General features: G+C 42.6%; 1 protein-coding gene across 7 annotated transcripts; it reads right to left on the bottom strand.

Annotated features, from left to right (window-relative positions):
* Window positions 1-697: 697 nt before the first annotated feature.
* On the bottom strand, window positions 698-26,044 carry LOC117962317 (interleukin enhancer-binding factor 3-like). 7 transcript variants are annotated; one of them, XM_034910387.2, is made up of 21 exons: window positions 25,936-26,015; window positions 23,163-23,326; window positions 21,750-21,879; window positions 20,899-21,143; window positions 18,415-18,595; window positions 17,428-17,575; window positions 16,058-16,149; window positions 14,928-15,023; window positions 14,078-14,189; window positions 13,251-13,423; window positions 12,404-12,515; window positions 11,830-11,943; window positions 10,921-11,126; window positions 10,179-10,352; window positions 9,895-10,032; window positions 9,646-9,786; window positions 8,969-9,095; window positions 7,794-7,841; window positions 3,886-4,338; window positions 3,423-3,554; window positions 698-2,687 (listed from the first exon to the last, which is right to left on the bottom strand). In XM_034910387.2, exons 2-21 carry the CDS (start codon window positions 23,321-23,323, stop codon window positions 2,554-2,556), a joined length of 3,117 nt encoding a protein of 1,038 aa, XP_034766278.2. In that variant the 5' UTR covers window positions 23,324-23,326; window positions 25,936-26,015; the 3' UTR covers window positions 698-2,553. The 7 variants fall into 7 exon arrangements, with proteins under 7 accessions (XP_034766278.2, XP_058863191.1, XP_034766279.2 ...); XM_059007208.1 differs by having other exon boundaries at window positions 20,899-21,161; window positions 25,936-26,014; XM_034910388.2 differs by having other exon boundaries at window positions 13,326-13,423; window positions 20,899-21,161; window positions 25,936-26,014.
* Window positions 26,045-26,308: the final 264 nt, after the last annotated feature.

Raw genomic sequence — 26,308 nt, 5'->3', positions numbered from 1 at the left:
GTGACGATGCTGCATACTGTATTTATAACAAAACATATTGGGAAATACATTAAAGAAATACTAAGTGCCTTTGTCTTGGCTTTTCTTTCACGTCTGAGCAGAGTGTGAGGATTCAAACAGTAAGCTGTGTTAATGCACTATCGGGTAGAACCACACAATGGAGACAGAACCACACAATACTTAGTGTCCACAATAGCCAAGGAAGTGTGGTGCTCTAGTTCAGGGGTCCCCAATCCTGGTCCTGGGGGACCCCTGTGTCTGCTGGGCTTCATTCCAACAGAGTTCTCAATTACTTAATTGAACTTTTCATTAGCTTAATTAGACCTTTATTGTTGTCCGCTTTTAAACAGTTAGAGATTTCAAGTTACCTATACAATTGTATAAATAACCTTTTAGGAACTAAGAACAATTAAAAAGGTCTAATTAAGCACTCGATTGACTGGGCTCAAACCTCAGCATACCCAGCGAGTCAGTTCTGTGTGACGGCTCAAGAGAAACGAGGCTGGTCCCAACAGGATGTGCAAACACAAGAACACTAATGAGGGGAGACCCTCAAACAGATGAGTGGAGGGGTGATGGGTGGAGAGAGCGAGACCTGCTAACGGGAAACACTTCATTCTTCTGTACACAGAGAGAAGCACCTGTCCTACTTGTCCAACTTCAAACTTTTTTTTTTTAAAAACCACACACATGATAATAATGCTTCTATTTTATAATTTTGTATATTTATAAAAATTAAACAAATTGAGAGGATTGGCTAAGAACCATCATCAAAAACTGAGTCTCAATCTCCAGCAGATACGTCACACTTACATTTTTACACATCATTCTAGAGAACTGCTTATCCAAATAGAACTTTTTAGTGCAAGTTCAGGACAAAGGCATCCTGTAAGTCTGTTTGCAATTTTGAATCTACAATGGTGGCAGGGGAGGCTCACTAAACTGGTTGCCAGTGAGGGTTAATTACTCTGTAAACATGGTACACAGTACTGTTTATATAAAATGAGAACCTATTTACAAGGATAATTTGTAACAATATAATGTAAAAGGTACATCTGGCCTATTTAATATCCTACAAAAACCACAAAACAGAATTCAGGAAAAGTATGTTCTTGTGAATAAAAACAAAGCAACGCCAGGGAGCACAATGTAAATGGAGTAATTTGAGAACATGTTAAATAGGTGCCTGATCCATCATTGATATGGCCAGTGAGTTTCCACCAAGGAGCTGAACAGCAGGTGTCAGCAACAAGGTCCTGGCCCCTATTCTCATATATGGGGCTACTCTCCATCCCTAACCCTAAGAAAACGATACTCCCTGCAGAATCTCTCGCAAAGACCACTGATTGTGTAACGAACCTGCGCTCACCTGTCTGTGCGACTCACCCTGCTGCTGTGCTTCAACTGGGTGAGCCACTTTCAGAAACAAAAACGTTCGAGGATAAAAGCAGACTGTCCGGACACATGAACAGAGCGCAGGAGCGCAAGACCGCACACAGACAGTGTGGTGAAACTGTGTAATCAAAAGTTCCAATATATCTGCGCTTCACACAAAATTGAGCTGGACGGATATGTAAAATGTTCAAAATCTGGTTAAGCAGTGTGTCTGCCACAGACCCAAATCTCAAAAACACACACACAATTTTTTTTTTAAAAAAAGGACACAACTTTACAATATTTTTTTTTTTTTTTTTGTTCCCAGTCAATTACAATTCATTAGTAAGGATGACCGGCCAAAATATTCAGAAATTAGACATACAAAAAAAAAACAAAAAAAAACAAACACAGCACAATCCTCGTCATTGTTAAAACAAAGTAAACAAAACAAAAAAAATAGCTTAAAATTACAATGACACCATTTTTGTTTTTCTTTACAAATACTTTGACAAAAATGTGTGCAAGATACAGCCTCCTTTCTGAAAACCTTTAAACGCTGGGGGTTCACAAAATAAAAAACAAACAAGCCTTTATATTACATTTTAGGAAACTGTGCCCCTTCTCCGCAACTCGGTCAAGTTTGTCATTGGTTCAGTAAGCATTTTTACACACTGCCATGGATGAGAAGTGAACAGACGACAGACCGGCTGAATGGGGACCGGATCAGAAACGAGTCACCGGACCCAAGGAATCCCTTCCAATGATGGGTTTAACAGAGTCTGTACATACGGTAGGAACTTGGGAGCTAAAAATGTAGTGGTAATCTCAGGCAGAGCTGTAAATGTTGCAACTACAGGGCAGGCGAGTTCAAAGATTCTGGTCAACTGCTGAGTTTATTTGCAGACGAGCGTGAACTTTTTGGTCTGAAATATGTAAGAAAACGAAAACTCTGCACACGATCCAACAAAAATGCTGCAACACAGAACTTCAAGCCTCAAATGGTTAAGAAGCCCCCCTGTCTTAATCTCCCATGATTATACAGGAGTCAGGTTATCCGAGAGATTGTGTGAAAAATGAAAACGCAAGGGAAATGGCAGTTCTTAAAAAAAAAAGTGTGATTTGTTGCTCATTTGAAAAGAAGAAAAGGGGGGTGGTGCTGTGAAACCTGTGTTCAGTTTATCGGTACTGGTAATTCATACTCTGATCGCCTCTGCCGTATCCACCCTGACTGGAGTACGAGGACTGGGTGCCAGCACTGTAACTCGGGGTGCCTCCACCCTGGGCGCTGTAGTTCAGAGGAGCGTTGTATCCTAAATGGGGAGGGGGGGTGGGGCATGGGGAGATAAAGAGAAACAAGATATGCTGTCAGTAAACCTGGTGCGATTGTGTGTGCTGCAACTGTATTCTCAAAGTTTAAATTAATTCCTTGTATATTTAAGGGCAAAACGATTCATTGTGCAAATCAATGAAAATCGCAATACTTTCCTTGCATGATCCACTGCATTGTAACAGGAGGTGTGCATCGTTTGTATTGTGAAAAGCACAGCATACCCATCACATTGAAGGGGTCATCCAATAATCATTAAAATGTCCATTTGATTAGTTTTTTTTCCATGCATGTATATTTTCAATTGGGGGCAATGATTTTCTATTTGAAATTGGATTTTAAATATGGAAATTTGAATAAGATAATGAACAGAGCTGCGACTATGTCACTCCGCCAATTAAAACTTATCACCACACAAAACACCAAGACTTACTTTGCATAAACTTATCCTGAACAAGCGCTGGGATTTACACACACATTCTGAGCCCATGCCACTTTCAAAAGCGGACAGAACACCTTTTAAACTGACATGCTAGTTAGTAGATGTACGAGGATGCAGGCAATTGCACGTTTCATACAAGACCAAAAGAAAAAGGAGACAGTACCAAGGTCAGGTGTTATTACACCTACTGGGAAATGGAGCACATTTGCCACTCCAGACACAGCATTACAGCGCCGCCTGCACCAGCCCCTCTCCAGTTTGAATCTCAAGTCTCACCTTGGTAGTTGCTCCCTCCACTAGCGGGCCCTGCTGCTGCCGTCGCTGCCCCCCCATATCCCCCACCTGCTCCCGGGGTGCTCGGAGGATAGGAACCCCCTCCACTGCCATAGGAGTTGTTGCTTCCATACCCTGTTAAATGCAAGTTATAGATTTTAGGTATACTGTGCTTTCAAAAACATCCAGTCGCCTGAATCTCTCTCTCGCCAGGACAGAAATCCTTTTGTGGTTGTGACAAAAAAAAAAACACACACTACTTGTATATATAAAAAAAAACAAAAAAAAAACTATTTCACTGACAAACTAATACTCAAATAAACTTGGGAGACGCTGAAGGACTGCCAGGCGTCAATGACTGTATTAAGTTTCTAAATTTAGCACTATTGAGCATTCTAGTCACGGCTGTTTAAAATAACTCCTGCAGTAAGTCGCTCCCCCTCCCCACCTCCTGAACAGGGCTCACCTTCGTAGCTGTAATCCTGACTGGCTGCTCCCGTGCCACCGCCGGTGACCTGGCTTGGGTACGCGGTGCTGTAGCTGGCATACCCCCCTGCCCCTGCTCCCTGGTTGAAGTTCTTCTTGCCTGGGTTGCCCCCCTGGTTGTATCCAGAGTACTGTCCACCCTGGGTGTAGGAGCCCTGCTGGGCCTGGTACCCTCCCGTCGGGCCGCTGGCTGCAGCCCCTCCTGCTGCGACGAAAGGCTGCTTGGGCAGCCCGGCAGCCTGGTGGTGGGGAGGCTTCTTGCCTGCTGGTTTGGGGTTTGCCTGTGGAGCCGAATAGCCCCCATCGTTCTGATAGTAAGAGCCATACCCTCCTCCTCCACCTCCCGGCGCTGCCCCAGCTCCCGGGCCTGGACCCCCTGCTGCACCCCCGCCACCGCCTCCCCCAGAGTACCCGCCGTTATTGTAGTAATTATCTAGGGGGAGAGAAAGAAAACAAAACACCCCACTTAAATGTGATCAGGGTTTTAGAAAGCTTTTCTATGCAACAGACTTACCTGAAACAAATCGTGCCATTTTAAAATGTGGGATTAGTTGGGATTTTGAATTATCTGAAGTGTAACTGGAACCACATTGCAGTAAATCGAAAGCTGGTATCCCATCAATCTATCTATTGAAAGTAAAGCGAGCAAAACTGCGTGTCACTTGAGAGATGTATCCACTGGATTCCATTAGGCAATATCTCAAACAGTCCTTTGTATATTTTGTTACATGAACAGACACAGACATGTCAAGGTCACTTCATTAAAAGCAGATTTAGCTTATGTTTAATCAAGTCTGTCCCAGCTTGATTAAAAAAGCGACATTCTAATTTAAATGTTTAAAACAACGTGTTAAGCAATTACTTGCAGGGGAACAAAAAAAGCTCCCAACAGCCATTTGTAATAGAAGGTTAATCAAAAGCCTCTATGGTATTCTTCACTTTAATTAACTTTAATTCATTTTAATACAGTAAAAAGCATTTTTAGAGGGAGAAGCCTGAATTTCAGGGGAATCATACTCTAAGCATTACATTATATTGGTAAGACAGCTCTTTTAAAAAGTTTTTCAATGCATATTTAAAACGGATTGTACATTCTTCGGGTGCATGGCGTATAAAATCACACATTGTAGAACAAACCGTTACTAAGGGTTTGAGCAGGTCCAGGTGTACAGCAATGCTTCAACATAAATGTGTCCTCCCTCACCCACCGCATTTTGGAAGTCCAGTTCTTGAAGTGTACCAAGACAGGCACATTCTTTTAAAACCAAAACTGATCGCTAGTATGCATTAACAAGCAAGCCCACTATCCAGCATGCCGATGTTCAGACTACTGGAGCAATGAGATTATGTAGTTACACAAAAACAGATTGGTGTCCTACTGCATAAATACACTAGTCTCCCAGCTAAAAAGGGGTTGTACTGTATTTTACACTTGACCTCAAAGAAATATTCCACTGGAAGACCAGGTATGCAATTGTATAAGCTTGCAATATTCATAGGGGAATCTTTCCTTTTTTTAAATTCAGCAAATAAAATTGAACACACTGGACAGTGCCACTTATAATTTCCTGTAATCTACCCCCGCCCCAAACAAAAAAGCAGATCTTGTAGCATTTTTATAAAATTACATCTGATTGTTTAAACATGATTGTTTAATGTAATGTAACAAAATGACGCACAAATTAAAGGCTTTTTTTATGCCCCCTCAATAGGAGACAAATGTTTATTTAGTATAAAAAAAGTGACATGACTACTTCCGTACAGTAATTGTTTAAAAGAAAAACAAAAAATAAAAATCACAGTATCGTGCAAGACTCAGCATTGTCACTCTTAAAACTGTTACAAGGGGCAACTGAAGACAGCGAGTACATATTCTGGGGTGTAGCTCTCAAGAACGAACACTACTCTGTTAAAAACACCGTCTGCTTGCAGCACATTTCAGATCGAAAGTCAGAACAGCAAACCCTGATCCCTACGGGCACAGTAATGAAAGGGTTCGTTTTAAAAACTAGGTTGAAGGTGGAACAGCCAGGTAGGTACACAACAGTTTATAAAGGGAGGTTAGCCCCTTATTTTTCTTTTAAATGGAACACAAGCATGTGTGATCTTGCAAGTTAAAAATAGTTAATCCAAGTCTTTTTCTTCCTGGGAAAATTACCTTTAAAAACCATCCCTCCCCCCCAAAAAAAGGCATTTTATTATACAATCCATCTTTGATTAAAGCTTTTGTCCAATCAAGTTCTTTTCTGCAAGTCCAGGAGAGATGTTGTCGATCTGGTGCTCGTATCGTCACGGGCAGTTTAAACACACTCTGGGTTTTGAAGTTGACGGAGTAAGGATGGAGAGAATACAATTCTTGTTTGTTTGTGTGCAACGCTTTTGGATCGTCTAAGATGCAAATTCGTGGTAGCCATAGCAGTCTGAGACAAAGTCACCTACAGATTGAGACAGAGCAGAGAAAAAAAAAAAATTAGATGACTTAATTGTGGCACGATGGCCTTTTCATTTAAAAATTAGTTTATTTTTTTTTTTTAGATTTCTCTGCTCCTGTCACACGTCCTCAAAGATAGACGGCCTTTTCTCTGAACAAGCTGCTGGATATTTTTCGGAAAAATCCGTTTAGAATCAAAATAGAAAAAAAAAAAAAAAAAAGTGACGGATCGTGTCCTGTCTATGGATTAAAAGCAGAGAAATGTAAAATTGTGAGGCGAGGAGGGAGGTGGGATAGGCTAAGGGACTGTGCATAATGAGGCTGCAAAGACGAAGCAGGAGCACACACACTGGGAGTTGTTTCTCTGGCTACACAGAGGTAGCAATTACCCAGTACAGGATTATCATGGTTCTCCAGTCTGTTTGTAAAGTTCCTCAATATTGCATTGCCTTGAAGCATTGTTCACAAAAGGGTCTATTCATTCAATTCAAATAGTTGAGGACTTAAATACGCTTACCTCGCACTGCTAGAGAACAACAAGAGATATTTAGACCCCATACAAGGGGCACTTCAAGGAACCTACGACATTCAGACCAAATCAGTCGACACCACCCCCTCCATTTAGAGGTAGCAAAGTTTAGGGTCAAAGTCTAACTGGGTTCATAAATATTCACAACCGCTTGACCAAAAACTTTGCATGCAATAGGAGTTCTGGTTAAATTGTTTTTTAAAATACTCCTGACCTTCACAGACCCCAGCTCTGCCTGTCCTATAGTGAAGCTACAGGAGGCAAGAGTTCTGGCATCTGGCATGAATATTTCACAAAACACGCCTTTGTGATTGGAATACTGATCTAGCAATAAAACCAAGACAACGCGTCTATATTCCCTTTACGAGATCAGTGTGGATTCTCCAAAAACACCAATTCAAGCATAAGCAGCCATTTCAGATCACTGTGTTTAGAAAGGTAAAGATGGATATTAAGAAATGCTCTGTTCAATGCAATACGAACTATTACATACCCCAACAAGAGAGCTACAATTAAATCAAGTGTGGACTTAATAATGAAACTCACTGCAAGCGAACAGCATGCAGGGTACAGAATCCTGTATGCTAAAGATATTCAAGGGTTAGCGATTCTGAAGACAGTTTGCCCTACAATCTGTGCTGTAATCTGTTCAATCTGAATGTTTTGAAGGCTTGTGTGTGGTTAGGGGGAGACTGCAGTTAGTTTAGATCTACGCATGCAGCTGAAACCTGAATGAAATCCAGTCAGTCAGCAGCACTAAGCCATACCTGGAATAAAGCCATGTGCAGGAACTGAAATGGGTTATACTGGAATTTGTCTGAGATTCCAAGTCACCCAATGGAAGCCAAAAGGCCCCCTTGCAGAACTAAAGACTTTAAAAATGTATTCTTCAAAACTGACATTAAAAAAAAAAAAAGGGGAGACTTACTGTATCCAGCGTTGGCGTTGGATCCATAACCGTAACTGCCGTATCCTCCTGCGGGAAGAAGAGAGCACAGGGTCAGCACACACCCCCACAGAGGAACCCCACATCGAACACTGCTTTACATGCCAGCTACAGTGCATAGTGCAGAGGACACCAGTCACATGTGGTACCCAGACAGAAGGATAACAAGCTTTAATACTAAGGGTAGAACTATCCATTGTGCAACAACGCATACCTCTATTAACCCTTTGCGGTCCATTGTCGGACTGGGTCCCACATTGCAATTATTCCTGACAGGTCCTTTGTCGGACTGGGTCCGACACCATTATAGCAACGCAAAAAACGGGGTTCTAGTCGTTTTCTTCTCAGGAAAAAGCCGAGAAAACCATTCAATTGCTGAGTGGGAGCGACAGGAGCCGAGACAAGTAAAAAAAAAAAAAGGCGTATCTCATCTACATGGTATCTGGTATCAGATAACGGGGCGGGTCGTAAGTAAACAAGCTGGCTTACTGAATCAGCGCACAGACAACACAGACATTTGCAGAGCTTTTTTGAGATGTTATAGTAATAAAATAATGACTTGGATCGCATTATTGAGGAGTTTGGTGATAAAACGAGTGATCAGGAGATGATCGATCAGTATGTACGACTATTGTTATTATTTATTTCTTACATATGTAAAAGCTATAGCGAACGATAGGGTGGGGCGGGGCTGGAGATGCCTAGTGAGTGCTTTGTTGATATGCAGGGCCATTTAAACCCGTCTGACTGTGGAAAAAAATACTTTTAAACAACGTGTCTAAAATTAACTGCGCGTGTGAAAATTAATTAGACCTGACGTGCCTGACGCGCGATTAATAAATGGACCGCAAAGGGTTAAGAGGCAATATATTGTATAAAGAAAGCACAAGGCCAAAAAGCACAACATAGCTCACTGTAGATCAAACTGTTCTTAAATACAGTCGCGCAATAGCTACTATGAATATATATATTCTCCCTATCCCATGTATGCTTTCAACAGGGTTATTAAGATGGTCATTTGATCTTCTTATGCCTCATACAAGCAGCCCATCGTGATGCCTATCACAAAGCAACCTGCGGATCACAGCACTAGTTGATCCGGACACAGCATATTCAAAGTATGCGTGGCTTTTACCACATCTCGGCCGGTTCCTTACCTTGGTTGTATCCACCAGCGTTATTGAAGCCTCTGCCCCTCCCGCGGCCACGGCCTCTGCCTCGGCCCCGGGGGTTCATGGAGCCGTCTGTTGGAGACCCTCCCATCAAACCAAACCCAGCATTGTGCTGTGTGGGCAAATGAAACCGGGTCAGACTTCCTTCATCTATTATATAAAGGTATTCAGCTGAGCCCATTGAAAGGCATCTCCAAATACCCAAACCTGTGATCAACTAGGAGAGAAATTTTAAACTCTTCTGTAGATTTGTATCTATTATTATTGATGTACTTTTTTAAACCCTGTTTATTTAACGGGTGCTTGTGCATTAGTGCAATTGTATTCATGATTTACACTAGGGACATGGCTATGAAAGGTTTGTAATAGTTCAACACAAGTGGATCCTGGTAATTGCAAATTATACACATTTAAAAACTTATAGACTCAAAACATAATCTCAAATATGTTTAATATTTTACTAAAAAAAAAGTTAGGACAGATAGCTTGAGCATTTCATAAAAATTCTCAACTGAAGATGAAGCCAATCCCCACAAAAGTGATTTGGGCAAGGCCTTAATGGAAGTATTGGGGTGGCACGTTTAGGGGGACCTGTTAAAGTGCAATACAAACACATGGGAAACACTTCTGAAGCACGGCTACAGGTGTGGGGTCACACGCACCATTGGAGGGGGCTTCTTCTTCTTCATGTCCATTGCTGGGCCCTCGGGGAAGAGTTTCTCCAGGGCAGCCAGAGCAGCATACGCCTTCGCCACCTTCTTATTGGAACCAGCGCCTTGAAACTTCTCACCGTCCACCTCAACCTGAGGAGAGGGAGACCAGGTCAGTACCGAATGGGGAGGAGGGGGTTAGGATGCAGCTTGCACAGCCTCGGCCAAAAAGCTTAGCTGGTTCCTCCCTGCCCCTCTCACCTCCATGACGAAGCGCTTGTCGTGGCTGCCCCCCGTCTCTGAGATCAGCTCGTACTTCAGCCCTCGCCTCTTCTCGTTCAGCTCCATCACTGGGTTCTTCCCATGCTTGGTAAGGATAGGGCCCTGCTGCCGGGCGTTCTGCAGAGTGAAGGGGATACAGCAGTTAGAAAAGCCAACGAACAAACGTCACACCTCAAATTCAAAAGAGAAGTTTTATTTCCTGCATTTGCCGAAAGCCCATCTATTGAAAGGACTGCTCAGCAAACGCTTCAGGCTTCACGAACCTCTGTGCCGTCCCCAAGCTCGGGATTCTGCGCCCCAGCGTCAACCGCTTCCACAGCGACTGCCGGAGCTACAAAAGCAGGCTTCATTACCACGTCATTCACCACCTCATCCACTTTAACAGGATCGGCACATTTCACCTCTATCCCCGTCGGCAGACCCATGTCTTGTAGAACCTGCGATTGAGAGCAGAGACAGGACAGTAGGACGCCACGCTTGACATAACTTTGATCAGAAGCTGCAGAGTTAACAGGAATTCGAACGTGGATGAGCATGGCCTCCCAGCATATGTGTAACTGTGTTAAAGCAGTTTGGATCTGAAAGCAATTTGTTCACCATTTCCCAGTACCAGTCAAGCTAAAAATCATTTTTTTTAAAAAGACAGCAATATAAGATCAATAGTGCAAAGAGTAATTGCCACATTATTGAAGTGGAGAATTTTTTTTAAGAAAGTGCCCCACATTAAAACACAGCTCTGTTTCTGGTTTGGAAACTAATGGTCTAGTTTCTCCAATCTGTACAAATTGCATTGGTTAAGAAGCTTTAAGAACCTAGCTCAAAAGTAACATCAATATACTGATTCAATTAGTATTACATTAGAGGTTAGAGAAAGCTTAGTGTGGCACATACGGAAAGCACAGAAAAGAAAAAATCGACAGCGCGGATCAAACACTTAGCTGGTCAGTGTCAGATTACAATACATAAAGCAGGAACTTGGTTTCCAAATGCAGAGAAATCCAGTACCTTGACAGCCACGTGGAGCTTCGCTGTCTTTTTGGAGGGTCCGGATGCTTCGAAGGTCTTGCCATCGACCTCGACTGCCATGGTGAAGACCGGGACGTGCACAGGGCCTGTCTGGGACAGGAGCTTGTACTGGAGGCCCGGCTTCAGCTGGTTCAGCCTCATCAGGGCGTTCATGGCTTGGGGAGGCTCCATCTTCTCTTCAGGGGCTAAGGGAGGAGACACAAAACTACCATGAGACACGTCTACAAGAGACTTCAACCTGGGGAAGAATCAAAAGGCGGTCCAGGTTACTGAATAAAATCAGCTTTAACCAAGGTTATTAAAAAAGTCAAATTCCTTACATAGTAGCACTGTTATTATAACCAGTCCCCTTTACTGTTCATTTTTGCTGCTTTGGTTTTATAATTCAATTTGAAATGGTTTATTTCAAAAGACAATGTTAGACCGCTGCTTCCTATAACACAATGACATTGTTTCAGATTAAACAGCTATCAAACTGCTGTGTCCTGTTTCCTGTCGGCCACATGGCTTATCTAGAGCAGGGATCTCCAACCCTGGTCCTGGACAGCCCTATCCAGCAGGTTTTATAGGTGTCTTTACATCATCAGTGGCTAAATATCTGGAACACATGTTAACCTTGACTAATTAAGCCAATAGTTGATTCACTTAAGTAATTGAGAAATTGACAAACAAAAACCAGCAGCCACAGTAGCTTACCAGGACCAGGACCCTGATCTAGAGCATTGTATTTGAAATACCTGTATAATCACGAAACAACGTAAATTCTAAGCACAAAGGGTGGACCAATAAAGTCAATAAGGTCAATATAACAAGACTGAAAACTGTTCTACAATCCTTTGAACTTGCATTGAGACAGACCAGGCACGAGTGCAGCTCTGGTTGGCTGACCTTTTTTCTGCAGCTTCTTTTTCTTCTTGTTGGGGCTTTTGTCGTCTCCCATGTCTTCCTCCTCCATTGGCCGTTTCATTGGGGGCGTGTAGGTGGTGCTGGGGGGGATTTGAACTGCAGAAGAACAGATGAAGTCAACACTCAAAAACCGTAGCTACCAGTCTAACAGGACTCTAGTCTAAACCCTGAAAGAGTGAATTTACTTAAGAAAAAACTTCGGGTCTCTTCGGGTGCTACGATTTTGATATCAACACAAGCTTGACTTCAGTTCTCCAAATGGTCCACTTTCAGGAATTGTACATCGCACAGGACTGCTGTATTTACTTATGGGGGAAGCAGGGAAATCAGATCAAGTACTACAGTGCTCTCTACTTGCACCAAAATCTTAAAATATTAAAACAGCGCACTAGTGAAGGGCCATTATACAGTAAAGTACAGAACACGAAAACGTATTGCCGATGTGGTCTCAAAGTGAATCGCCCTCTAGTGAATTAACGAACTGCGACACAAAGCAGCTACAGCACACATTTCACTCGCATTCAGTTTAATAAAGCCGCTCAGATGCCTTCCTCACCAGTGTAATCGATTGGGGTGTCCGTTTTTGGTCTTCTGGGCAGCTTGGAAGGCAAAGGATCCATTCCTAGCACTTTGTGAAGCTGTCCGAAAGCTGCCAGCCTCAAGGCATGCTGGATAACAAGAGAGAACCTTCAACCAACTGCTTTTAAAAAATTAGAAAAGCCAACCTACAGCATGTAAAACCCTTGGTCACACTTTAGTTTAGGGATCAGTTATACAAGTGGTTATAAAACAGGAATAAATAAAATAGAAAAAGTGTATAACTACTGCAAAAGCAAAGCAGCCCCAAACAATTAGTGGAGACAGACAGACAGGCAGAGAGAGACAGACAGACAAGAGACAAAAAACAGACCTGAAAGGACAGACTATATCCATTGAGAGATTACAGATAGCAAAAAAAATTTAAAATAAAAAAACACTATGGCAAAAGAGTAGGTCTCATTTACAGAATATAGAACAGCAATTAACATTTTTATAAATCACCTATTACAGATCCCTTAACTAAAGCATTAAAACTTGTCACCAGTTATTTGTTAAAATACTTGCATATAAAAGTAATTAAAATGCAAGTTTGTAGTACTGGCAATTAGGGGAGCAATTAGGGGTGATTTGAAAGAAAAGGTATAGTGTAAAAAACATCAAATTTGATACATTGTTTAAATTATTGTTTTTCCAATCTGGGATTCCAAAAATTATTTGGTGCACAGAATTTTAAAACCCACTGGATACTGTACACAGTTGTATTTTTTAATTTGTATGCGATTGTTTCCGGTTTCGGGATTACAAAGCAATATAAACTCAGCAGCAGTTTGAAGCTGCAGTCCGGTTTCAGCAGCGAAGCTCACCTGAGCACTCTGGGTCACTTCCTCCCTCTGCTGTCTGGTCAAATGGAGGATGACATCAGTGGAAGAAAAGCTCACCTGAGCACTCTGGCTGATATCCTCCCGCTGCTGCCTGTCCAGGTGGCTGATGGCATCAGTGGTGTCCTTTTCACAGGGGTCAGAGAGGCCAGGACCATCTGGAAAGAAAGACAATCAGGGAGGAATTATTTAACACCACCCTTAAATAGTAAGTTTTTTTTATTTTTTTAAAACTACCACTTGCACCTTCATAAGCCCCCTTTCACACTGTCACTCGTACCCAGGTCGCAATCCTGCAAAGTGTAAAACCACGTACCTGGGGTCGACAGCAACCCACCTCTGTGGGTCGGCACGCTTTGACCCGGGTCGAGCGAGACCAAAATATCATGACACCGGGCCACCACCCGGGTAGAGCATGCCAGTGTGAAAGGGGCTATAGATCTTTTCATTGTAATGGGTGAACAAGTTTGCTGTAGACAGGTGTCTAATGTTGGGTAGGCATGAGATTACTTTTTTTTTTTTTTTTTTTTTTTTGCCTAAAAGCACAGGCTTGTGCACCAAGCTGTAGCTCTTGATTAAAATGACCTGATGGAATAGAAAGCCAGGATATTACTTTTGGGGAAACTTCTAAATCCTATTTTTAGTAGCATGGACAACACTGTCAAACTGGTCTAAGACTGAACCCCAAGTGAACTGGACTGTGCTGCATTTACATTTAGTTTGATGAAGTTCCAGTACCCCAGCGGTTCTTGTGTGTGTGTGTGCGCAGGTGTACAAGACAGGGCTCATTGTAAAAGCAGCTTGGTATTTACCTGCCATCAGGATTCCTGAAGCGAGGCACTCTAGAACTCTGCGAAGAGCTTCCCCTGCCCCCATTGGTCGGTTCCCAGTTCCAATCGCCTTCTCACACAGCAGCTCCAGGGGCTGAGAGAGACAGCAATGTGAAGAGTTACAACAGAAACCATCTATAGCTCTGCATCACCCTATAGAATTAACTAATTGTGCCTCAAAAGTTGAATGAAACCTGCTGAATAATGTTAACATTTTGAAATACGGCTCTATTTTAACCCCTATACACAACGAAAAAATTGAAAAATGTAACGTTTCAAAATCTAACATGAAATACTACTGTACTACCATTATGGCTCACGGTAGACTTTTAAAATATGATTTTGCAGTTTCTTTGAATTATGAAGTTTTTTTTTTTTTTTAAATGAATGTCTCAATCCTAAAATTCTATGTGCTGCACCAAATCCATCAATGGGGCACTTTTAGTAATTATGCAAGACACAGGATTGATTCATCTTATTGGGTGGTGTGGGGGGAGGAGATTGGCATGATACGGTTTTAAATCCATTTAAAAAGCTACCACCAGTTTCATTAAATGCCATATTAGAGTCTCTTAACAGATACACTTATTGGTCAGCTTTAGGATGCAAACACACAGTAGCTTCAGGGCCGTCTGTGGAGCACCAGTTAGCTGAAGCTAACAATATTCAAACAGTGTCATATTCTTTTATTGTGAAGAGCGTTTGGAGAATGTGTGACAAAGCATATGTAGTGTCATATTTTTACAGCAATTTTGTATATGAAGGTAAAGCATGCAGGTTCTCTTCTGGTGGACAGAGAAGAAACCGAAGTGGAGACATGCAAGGTGCTCACCCATCCTTTGAGTGGGGCCCAGGTGGGGACTCTCGAACACAGATCTCTCAGGATGCGGATGACGATGACGCAAGACTTCAGCCCGTTTGCCCTGGCCTAAAACATTAGGAACGGAGAAGACACGTTAACAAGACCCGGCCAGAGGCTCGCACGCTGTCCTGACAACTTGCAGGCATACTTGTCAAATATGCTGGCCAACAACTGCACAGGGATTTGAGTTTTATTGTGGATTGAAAATGAATACGTTTTAAGGGCTTGCCTCAATAGGATAACAGGTCGCCAGCAATACATTTACAGCAATGTATGTTATCCAGAACTTATTTTTGTAGACATACGTGGGGGTGTTTGTAGCCAAGTTGGTTGTAGAATATGTGAACAAGTATACCAGCATAGTAAGAATACAACAAAGTTAAAAAGGCAAGATCAGGTGCAATACTCCTTTCATAGCAGGCCTTTTCCAAGACACCATGGAACACAGCTGGTAGTGTTGGGGTGGGGAGGGTGGGCAAGTCCATCGTTAGGTAAAGGGTAGTTTGGGAATAATGCGCAATGATAAACTACCAGCGCCCTTATCTAATGAGCACAGCCAGAGCAGAATACATGTCAGTTCAGCCAAGTCTGAGTGCCTCAGCTTGGTCATTCCATGGAAACAAAGGAGTCCATGTGCATCTGCTTTTAGTTTCATTTTGATCACAGTTCACAGCAAGAGGCCAGAAGGAATAGTGTACCTGGGACATGAGACATATTAGTACTGTAAATGTTTGAACTTGTAAATGCTACTTTGTCAAGGGTAAAAAATGCAATTGTCTCTATCAGAATTAATATACAACACAAATGTATTAAACAAAACAAATATTACTCTTAAAACAAAGCAGCAACTAAAAAAAACAAAAAACAAAAAAAAAGCCTGACTAGATTGGAGTAAAACGCTAACCTATATGTATGAAATACCCTTTCCAATCGGAGTGCTTCTTTAGCAGCCGTCCAAAGACAGGCACCAAGTACCGCACTACAAAAGTTAAACCAGTTAGCCTTATTCTGTCTCAACGTAGAACATTGCAGTACAGAAAACACAAAAATCACTACTTTAAAAAAACTAAAATAGACAAATATAAGAACAAGATGCAAACCTGAAACCACTTGGCGTGTCGGAGGGACGCCAAGGCAGTAAGGCATTTCTGCCTGTCCAGAACATCCGGAGGATCGTTGACTGTTAGCGTTTCTATTTGCAGGTGGAATAAGAAGACAAGGCACAGTTTGACCAAGGGTGTTCTGTCAGGCGGAGAGGGGGAAGAGGCAGCCTCCCAAACTGGGCAAAAGGGGGGTGGGGGGGTCCCTAAAAGTAATAGCCTGGCTTTCTATTACAGCAGGTCATTTAAAACCTGATTAGACTGAAGAGCTACAGCTTGGTGCACAAGCCTGTACTTCTGAGGCAAGAAATACTGCCCCTACACTTTACAGCAAAGTGCCGCAGCTGCCTTCATTTAAAATGGTGGTACTGCATCTTGCCTATGGTAGACTAGTCCTTCATGTGCATTATTTAAAAAGGGGAATCGCCCCCCCCCTTTTCCCACTCCAATGGGTGTGCTGCATTGCCCCTCCCGAGACAGAGAGCGTCCAGTTGGTCAAAGGTCCAGCGTCCCTAAAATTGACAAACTAGAAGGCTTGATAGAAAAGATCAGATCGGAACCACAGGCATTAATAATCAAATAGATGCACAGTATAAAAACATGTCTGCACTGCAGCAAAACTGATGGCTTCAGTCTGAGCATGGGGTTTAGATAAGGCTAGCGTTAGTATAAAACTAAATCTAGGACCGGACTTGCCTTGCCTTGAACTAAGTGGGCAGTATTACCACTGTATCGGACCACTATAAAAAGGTGTCATTTTAAAAAAAGGGGAAAATGCACTGGGATTAAGTAACTGCAGGTTTTAAATATGCTTCTATAAATAACAAAAATAAATAAAATACGCAATACTTAGTCCTGACCCTATCTATTTTTTGATTGACTGTGACTGGGCAAATGTTATTCAGCCAAGAGAGAGAGTCAAGAGAGAAATTGCCAACTTTATCTAAAAGCCATGCTTCCCTCCTAAAACAAATTTACAACAAACATGTAGCCGTCTGCCAGCTAGTAACCAGAACAGAGAACCCTCGCTACTCATTTTTGCTGCAACACAAACCGTTAATACAATCTCAGTATAAAAACACATGCAATCAAGTAATTTTTTTTTTTTTTTTTTTTTTTTTTTACCACTTCTCAAAAAAGCCTTCAAAAGCATTTCTTTACTCGAGAAAAAGAAAGTTACAAGAGTTTATAATAGTTAATCTTACTGTATATTGGGCCATCAAATGCTACACTTAAAACAAAAAGTGTTACAGGCTAAAAATAGCAGGGTTCACTACATTACAGATACAGGACTCAGCTCTGTTGAAGGCCCAATAAACAATGGCGTGGTCTCGTGGGCTGAAGCGCGTCCCCTCTCCAGACTGCCTTACCTCCAGCAGCCTGCTTCTCCGCCTCCTCCCGCACCACCGGGGAGGTCAGGTGAATGGTGAGGGTCAGAACCGGCTCCTTCGTACTCTTGACGACGATGGCGGCTTCTCTGATGCACTGTATGACCTCGTACTTCTCCTCTGTGACGGTCTAATGCAAACAGGAAAATGACAATATATGAATGAGCATCCGTTGTTAAGATCGCCATATCTCACGATAGAGACGATGCTTGAACAGGATCAGAGCCTTCAGTATTGGGAACAGGACACCACGACCTGCAACTATTATTATTATTATTATTATTATTATTATTATTATTATCATCATCAGTTTATTTAGCAGACGCCTTTATCCAAGGTGACTTACAGACTAGGGTGTGTGAACTATGCATCAGCTGCAGAGTCACTTACAACTACTAGTCAACTAGTCAACTTGTGGTAAAGCATGTCCTAAGTCTATGAAAACCTCTTTTAGATAGCCCTTTAATAGAAAAAACATACTAGCTTGACAGTCGAAAGCTAGTGAATATATTTACACATTTTAGCTGATTTTACCAAAACACCTGGTTTGTGCACCTTGTGCATGGACCAGCATGGCTATTCACACATCCCTAAAGCAGTTATGTAACTGGGGAGTCGTTCTTTAGACACTACAGCCTATAGATCTGCATTCCAGCAGGGGATGAGACATTTCATACTGCAGTAATGTAGCACATGTCTAAATCTTCAAATGTCCGAGACTAGAATGGAACATTTTAAATACAGAAATACTGCAAAACAGTAGCCAACTGAAACTTACATATTTCTGTTTATTAAAAAAAAGTCATTAATTTATTAACTACCAAAACTGGAGCCGTTTGAACAAACAGCTTCACATTGAAGAAATGTGTAATTTTTTCAGTCATGGTTTGTCCGAAGAGGTATGTTTTTTTTTGCCACAATCAACTGCAGTAAGTGTAGCTGCACAGCAGACTAAACTACAAGGCTTACCTTGATTTGCACAGCCAGGTTTTCAGCCACTTTCTTCAGCAAAGTGATGGTGGGTTTATCCTTGCAGAGGAGGACCAGCTCCAAATCTAAATCCCCTTTCAAGAGGAGCCCCTTTGCCACGAGCCCCACCCTCATCACTCCTCGCAGGGTCCTGGTGGCCTGGTCTGCAGCCCTCTCTTCACTGGAACACAGACAGGAAACGGCACACGTCAGCACCTTACACAACAGGTCCCAATCAACTGCTCAAGCATCAACACCACACTTCTGAATTTAAAAGGTTTTTCTTCCCTGCTTTAGATTCAAGCAAGGTTTCATTCAATTTTCTTGTTACACAATTTAAAAGCACCGTTGAAGACCATCGTCTTATAACAAACTAGTAAGAAGGCTGTTGAGGAAGGAGATTGCCTGAACAAGCCTTCAAATGGAAACTGCTACTGTCTATAGCATAGAGCCAGAGGAGAAAATAAAACTGATCTCCAATCCATTTAAGAGGTGTTGGATGCAAGCAGCCATAAATAACCTGGATGGCAAACTGTTGCATCCACTGCTCATCAAGCCTAGAGTGTATATACTAAACGCGCGCGCGCGCGCGTGCGTGCGTGTGTGCGTGCGTGTGTGTGTCTCATATATATATACAGTGCCTTGCGAAAGTATTCGGCCCCCTTGAACTTTGCGACCTTTTGCCACATTTCAGGCTTCAAACATAAAGATATGAAACTGTAATTTTTTGTGAAGAATCAACAACAAGTGGGACACAATCATGAAGTGGAACGAAATTTATTGGATATTTCAAACTTTTTTAACAAATAAAAAACTGAAAAATTGGGCGTGCAAAATTATTCAGACCCCTTAAGTTAATACTTTGTAGCGCCACCTTTTGCTGCGATTACAGCTGTAAGTCGCTTGGGGTATGTCTCTATCAGTTTTGCACATCGAGAGACTGAAATTTTTGCCCATTCCTCCTTGCAAAACAGCTCGAGCTCAGTGAGGTTGGATGGAGAGCATTTGTGAACAGCAGTTTTCAGTTCTTTCCACAGATTCTCGATTGGATTCAGGTCTGGACTTTGACTTGGCCATTCTAACACCTGGATATGTTTATTTGTGAACCATTCCATTGTAGATTTTGCTTTATGTTTTGGATCATTGTCTTGTTGGAAGACAAATCTCCGTCCCAGTCTCAGGTCTTTTGCCTACTCCATCAGGTTTTCTTCCAGAATGGTCCTGTATTTGGCTCCATCCATCTTCCCATCAATTTTAACCATCTTCCCTGTCCCTGCTGAAGAAAAGCAGGCCCAAACCATGATGCTGCCACCACCATGTTTGACAGTGGGGATGGTGTGTTCAGGGTGATGAGCTGTGTTGCTTTTACGCCAAACATAACGTTTTGCATTGTTGCCAAAAAGTTCGATTTTGGTTTCATCTGACCAGAGCACCTTCTTCCACATGTTTGGTGTGTCTCCCAGGTGGCTTGTGGCAAACTGTAAACGACACTTTTTATGGATATCTTTAAGAAATGGCTTTCTTCTTGCCACTCTTCCATAAAGGCCAGATTTGTGCAGTATACGACTGATTGTTGTCCTATGGACAGAGTCTCCCACCTCAGCTGTAGATCTCTGCAGTTCATCCAGAGTGATCATGGGCCTCTTGGCTGCATCTCTGATCAGTCTTCTCCTTGTATGAGCTGAAAGTTTAGAGGGACGGCCAGGTCTTGGTAGATTTGCAGTGGTCTGATACTCCTTCCATTTCAATATTATCGCTTGCACAGTGCTCCTTGGGATGTTTAAAGCTTGGGAAATCTTTTTGTATCCAAATCCGGCTTTAAACTTCTCCACAACAGTATCTCGGACCTGCCTGGTGTGTTCCTTGTTCTTCATGATGCTCTCTGCGCTTTAAACGGACCTCTGAGACTATCACAGTGCAGGTGCATTTATACGGAGACTTGATTACACACAGGTGGATTCTATTTATCATCATTAGTCATTTAGGTCAACATTGGATCATTCAGAGATCCTCACTGAACTGCTGGAGAGAGTTTGCTGCACTGAAAGTAAAGGGGCTGAATAATTTTGCACGCCCAATTTTTCAGTTTTTTATTTGTTAAAAAAGTTTGAAATATCCAATAAATTTCGTTCCACTTCATGATTGTGTCCCACTTGTTGTTGATTCTTCACAAAAAATTACAGTTTCATATCTTTATGTTTGAAGCCTGAAATGTGGCAAAAGGTCGCAAAGTTCAAGGGGGCCGAATACTTTCGCAAGGCACTGTATATATATATATATATATATATATATATATATACACATATACACACACACACACACTGTTCTAAACTATATCCCTTCAAAAGACAAACTGCCACTAATCCATGCAAACCAGCTCAGCACAAGATCAGTAACTAAAGTGCTCTGCCACTGAATTGGGTGGTTTGGGTGCAAGCTGCCAGCGCTACGCTCCTCCTCAAGCCCACAGTGCATTAAACTCACGGGGTCTCCTCGGGCTCGTCCCCCTCCTTCTCTTCCTCGGCGCCCGCCTCCCCCTGCTCCTGCGGCTCGGCCGTCTTCGGGGGCCCCTTCTCCTGCTCGTCCAGCCAGTCTGACACGGCTTTGAGAGCGCGCTCCGAGTGGGACACCATGTTCTGCACCCCCTCCAGCTCCTCCTGAGTGGGGTACACGGCCGAGTGCTTCACCATGACGTGGCGGTCATCGTTCACGAAGATGCGGATGGGGCGCTGCCGAAAGGGAGGAGACTGTCACATAGCATTAGTTACGGAGAAGCAGTAGAGGAAGCATTGCAGAACGTACTGCTAGTTCAGTCTGCAAATCTTCTACGGACTATTAAAACACTCAACACTGCCAAAGATAGAAATTCAAATAAAAACATTCAAATGACAGCTGCTCTCAATGTCAAAACATTTGTCACTGATTTTAATTTTCTTCTAGTATTTGAGGCTCTAAATCTACATTTAAGATAAAGCCTTAGTTAAAACTAAACACATTTTGTCACCTAGTAATCTCTTCCTTTTGTATTTATTTCAAAACAAACCTACAGGTAATCTCGAATACGCTCACTTAAGATCTGAAGATGTTGAACACCTTTACCAAAACAATTCCAACGTCATTCAGCAATCGATTCAGGCCACGAACAAAAATCAATTAGTACCAGAAACGATTGCTGCTTTTGCCGATGACTAAGATGCAGATGAATAATACAAAGCAGATGCAGTTGACCTGGCAAGCTCTGCATTAGTGGCTCAGGGTCAGTAAAAGCAGTTTGCAATAAATCCACCTACACATGTGTCACCACAATTCATTTATTCCAAAGCAAAGTAACATACCATGGTTGACTCCGATTCTGAGGTTCCTTCCTGGGGATCCCGTCTGGGTAACGGTGCGGTGTAATGCTGATACAGTCGGAGATCCTCTTCGTAACACAGACAGTCGTACCAGTAGCGCAGTTCTTCGTATCTAAAACGACATGAGTGCAGGTTTAAAATGGACCCGCAGGTTTAAGGAGGTGAATGCTGGGGTGGGGGAGAGAATAAAAACCTATTACAATCCTTAAGCACATTTCTGGAACACTTCAGGCACCACTGTACAGAATTAACAGACTTCAATGAAGTCTGCCGGTTAAGTTGACCTGAAAATCAATGTTAAATCCACCAGTGATCGCACAATTCAGGGACTCTGCTACGGACCATTCCCTCTTATTTTAACATTTCCTTCCATAATGCAGACGGACCATAAAAAAGTTTGCTATCTCTACCGAGTGTTTGACCACAAACTTCTTGCAGTCCATATTTCCACTGAAGAGAATACCAGGTCACGCTGTATACCAGCTGCAAGCAGCCTGTGCTGGGAACAAACAGACGGCGCTGGTTCCTAACAGTCGCTTCTTACTGCACATTCGAACACAGCATAACATCGAAATCTCATTAAACTGGGTTGAGGCAATTCATCCTGCCTCCAGACCGCACTCTTCGAGAACAGTACTCATGTACAATGAATTTTAAAAACATCACGTTCCTGAGCAAGCAAGGACAGGCCTATTATTGAAACTACATCTCGTATGCGGAGAAATTAAACGTATAAAACAAAGAAACCCCCCCCCCAAATTCAGCACCTCACTGCAAAGCTGCAAGACAGGGCCAGACAAAAGTCAATTTCCATTCTCATTCAGAGCCTGTTGAAGTGTAGATTTATGCAACTGTGTTGTGTGCATCCTGAAGGTGATGGGCAGCAGTTTGGAGTAGTGGTTAGGGCTCTGGACTCCTGACCGGAGGGTCGTGGGTTCAATCCCAGGTGGGGGGACACTGCTGCTGTACCCTTGAGCAAGGTACTTTACCGAAATTGCTCTAGTAAAAACCCAACTGTATAAATGGGTAATTGTATGTAAAAATAATGTGATATCTTGTAACAATTGTAAGTTGCCCTGGATAAGGGCGACTGCTAAGAAATAAATAATAATTAAGCAGCCGTTTGCTCAGTTGAAACCACAGGGAGCTAATTGGCTTGTATTAAAACGCAGCCCTCAGGTTTTCCTTGGTCAAGACCACAACCTCCAATTTCAAAAACAACCCACGCTCGTCAGCGATACGCAGTGCTTCTGAAGCACCGTTAAATCGCGTACTGTCCCAGATTCCTCAACGCAAAGTGACCACCCACTTCTCCCGCAGCCCAGAGATTAGGAATTATTTTTTTGCCGGGCTCCCCACCCCCATAAAATAGCACTACAAATTCCTTGCAGTTACCTATTGTAGTCTTGTGGGTGAAGGCGCCCGCCGAGGTGAACCAGACTGTCCCAGTAAAGGAGTTCCTCGTATGCCAGCCGCTCGTCCCAAGCAGGCATTGGCCCCAGCTCGACTCGGTTTGCCTTACCACCCCTTTTCTGAACACCGCAAACTCTGCCCATTGCCTGCAATTAAAGGGTCAGCCTTTCAACCCACAGAGTACAGCACAGGCAACCAAGGAACGGTTTAATCTGTGTTTTTAATCTTAGCAATGCCCCCCAATACAGGATACAGGTGGCACATTAACACAGTGCTTTGTGTTAATGAATGCTCAAGGACTTCATCCTCGTCTCTGTGTTTTTAATGCACAACCTACTTAAAGCCGAGCTTGGCTGCAAATCCCTGATCTGATGTTTAAATATCCAGACGTCCTGTGTGTTGTAGATTCACCCTGCACTTCCAAGCCCTCTTCCGAGCATGCTGGGAGACTCGATACATTATCTCTGGAAAGCCAGTGCAGTAAGGTTTGATTTAAATAAAGGTACTGGAAGGTTACGGAACAATGCCAGGCCAAATAAGAATATTCCCACTTTAGCGACCGGAAGGAACTGGGAGACAAACAAACCATTAAAAAAAGCTTTCCAGACCAACTGGGGGGGGTCGCTTTACCGGTCTGGACTTGGCAAAGTACAGCTTGAGAAGACAGGAGTTTAGACAAGAAACTAATGAAAAAGAGGGCACTGCTAAGACTAAACTTGCATTCCCTTTGCCCAATGCCAAAACACAAAAAAAACAGCAGGAGGGTTTGTGTGCATTTCAGGGAGAATTACTTCATAAGCTATTGATACTAGCAACCTGCCACCTGGTAGTTTAAGCAAGCAATTAACAAAAATACTAAATTACTCACCAGCACAGACTTCTAAAACTGCCTGTGCTGCAGACTAACATGACCTTGGTGGGCTCCGGGAAGGGGCCTGGTCATTGGACAATGGGATTTTCTGTGTGCCACACTACAATGGGCACTTTGTGTGAATGCAACCCTTCTAATAATACCAAGGCCTTTGTACATCACCCAGTATCCACCAGGAATTGAATACCTAACCCAGAATGGACGGCAAATTGGGAATCTGCAAAAAGCACATGGTCTTGCAGAGCACCGATCTACAGCCAGACTACTCTGCACCACAACTTGAGTATTTTAATTCTAAGCGGGTTGAACTTGTCATGTTCTTACATTGCCCAGTCTGGTTTAGGCAAGAGATGCGATTCATTAATGCCGTTTACATGTCAAGCGTTTATATACCGTACAAAGGGCACAAGTTGGACCACATTTAAAGATTAGCGTGCACGATCGATATTCAAATAATTATTTTACAAGCACCCTACTGTAAAACAGACACCTCTGTGTTAAACTCAAAGCTGCGGGATTGATGTTATTCCAACATAGGCCAGCTTATGTTGCTGTGCCGAGACCAGACAAAAGACTCATTCGCTGCCATAGAAACGGCAACCCTATCCCCTTTCACAGGGTCTCAAAAACAGTAAAAAAAAAAACAAGTGTCAGTCGGCAGCTGTGCAGATCAGATAAGCAAATCGATATATGGGGGCATTGCTAGGGAGATTCGAGTTAAACTGTGGAGCAAGCAGCGCAAAACTACTCCTCGTAGTAAAATTGGAAGCTAGTGATTTTTTAGCAAGCATTTTTTTTTAAAAGAGAATCCGTTTCACGCCCCTTTGTGTACAGTGTAGTTTGGAGAGTTTACACCAGTTTTGTGTTAGCAAATCCTGTTTCATTCATGACAGCAATGTACCCAATGTCACTGCACACAGCTTACACATTATATTCAACAAAAAATGACAGGGACAAGGATATTTTAATGGTTGCACCTGACAACTAAGTTACAATGCAGTCATCTAAGAGTTTACCCTTAATTGCATCCGACTAAATAAGGTTAAAATACAGCAGGCATGCGAACCGAGCATGCAATTGCCGGAGGACACGAATAACAGGGTGGCGCTCCAGTCTCACTGCCTGGGCACGTTTCGCTGCACGCCATCCGCCATCTTCTCCCCCAAAACAAAGGGCACAAAAAGAACAGAGAGACTCGGGGAGCAATACAGAGAGAGAGAGAGAATAAAACTATCAAAATCGAGTCTTTATTTATTATTATTTTTATATTAAAGCAAGACGAGCGAAACAGGGGCTGGTCATTCTGAATTTGGGACCGAGAAATTGTGCAGCTCCCGGTTCACTGCATCCTCCCCCTCGTGTGCTTCGCCAGCGCCGCCATTTTATTCATTTTTGTCAAAAAACACTAGGCTGAAAGCAGCACTAAACAGACAGAAAAACACGCACACTCGTGTGTTTTATTAACCCAAGTGTTCAAGGTAAAGCTTTACCCCACAGTTACTTACAAATTAACATCAAGTGGCGGCATAGCGACACGAACCGCAGCCAAACATTAAAACGTGAGGTAAAGAAAGGAACATTTATAAACGGATTACAAACAGCGGCGGTTCCAGTAAATGTAGTTTGAACCTTAACCCACTACTGAATAAAAAGAAAAAAATAGGAGTAGCGGTACATAAATTCATTTCGTGTTTCAAAACATCTCGAGCATTTAAATATTTTTTTAACGGTTTATAAGCAAGTGACTCGCGCGCTACGACGCGTTTCGCCTGTTATTATTATTATTATATAAGGTACACCAACGCCACATTCACGCTGGTTTCGAGTTACAATCCTGAATTTAACCAAATAAAAACCATTAAATAATTAGTTTGAGTCGCTTACTGTGATTATGGATCCCGTCCGTCCCTCCGCTGGAGTCTGAAAGCAGAGCTCGCGTCAGCGCGCAACCTCGCAAAAAACATAACGACGTGAGAGCGAGCCGGGGCAACCAATCAGCTTCGTGTTCAGCGCCGCCCGCTCGGAATGCACCAATCCCGGTCGCAGCTCCAGAAGAAGGCGGGTCTTAAATTAACCTCTTATTGACCAATTTACATTTAGCAGGAGCTGGGGTTTGAAAAGTGTGTTGTTATTATTATTATTATTATTATTATTATTATTATTATTAGTAGTAGTAGTAGTAGTAGTCGTAGTAGTCGTAGTAGTAAAATGTCACCACTCAATTATACGCGGTGTAACATTATCTTTTTGAAGTTTC

The sequence above is a fragment of the Acipenser ruthenus genome, chromosome 34 (genome assembly GCF_902713425.1).
Source record: "Acipenser ruthenus chromosome 34, fAciRut3.2 maternal haplotype, whole genome shotgun sequence".
NCBI lineage: Eukaryota > Metazoa > Chordata > Actinopteri > Acipenseriformes > Acipenseridae > Acipenser > Acipenser ruthenus.
This window is presented reverse-complemented; position numbering and strand designations above follow the sequence as displayed.

Excerpts from the sequence above, each read along its gene's own strand:
- LOC117962317 (XM_059007208.1), bottom strand. The coding sequence starts at position 23,323 with ATGGGCAGAGTTTGCGGTGTTCAGAAAAGGGGTGGTAAGGCAAACCGA. Across the intron at positions 15,024-16,057 it reads GACACGCCAAGTGGTTTCAG|GCCAGGGCAAACGGGCTGAA; the intron begins GTTTGCATCTTG and ends CTAATGTTTTAG. Across the intron at positions 14,190-14,927 it reads GGGCCCCACTCAAAGGATGG|CCCCTGGAGCTGCTGTGTGA; the intron begins GTGAGCACCTTG and ends TGTCTCTCTCAG.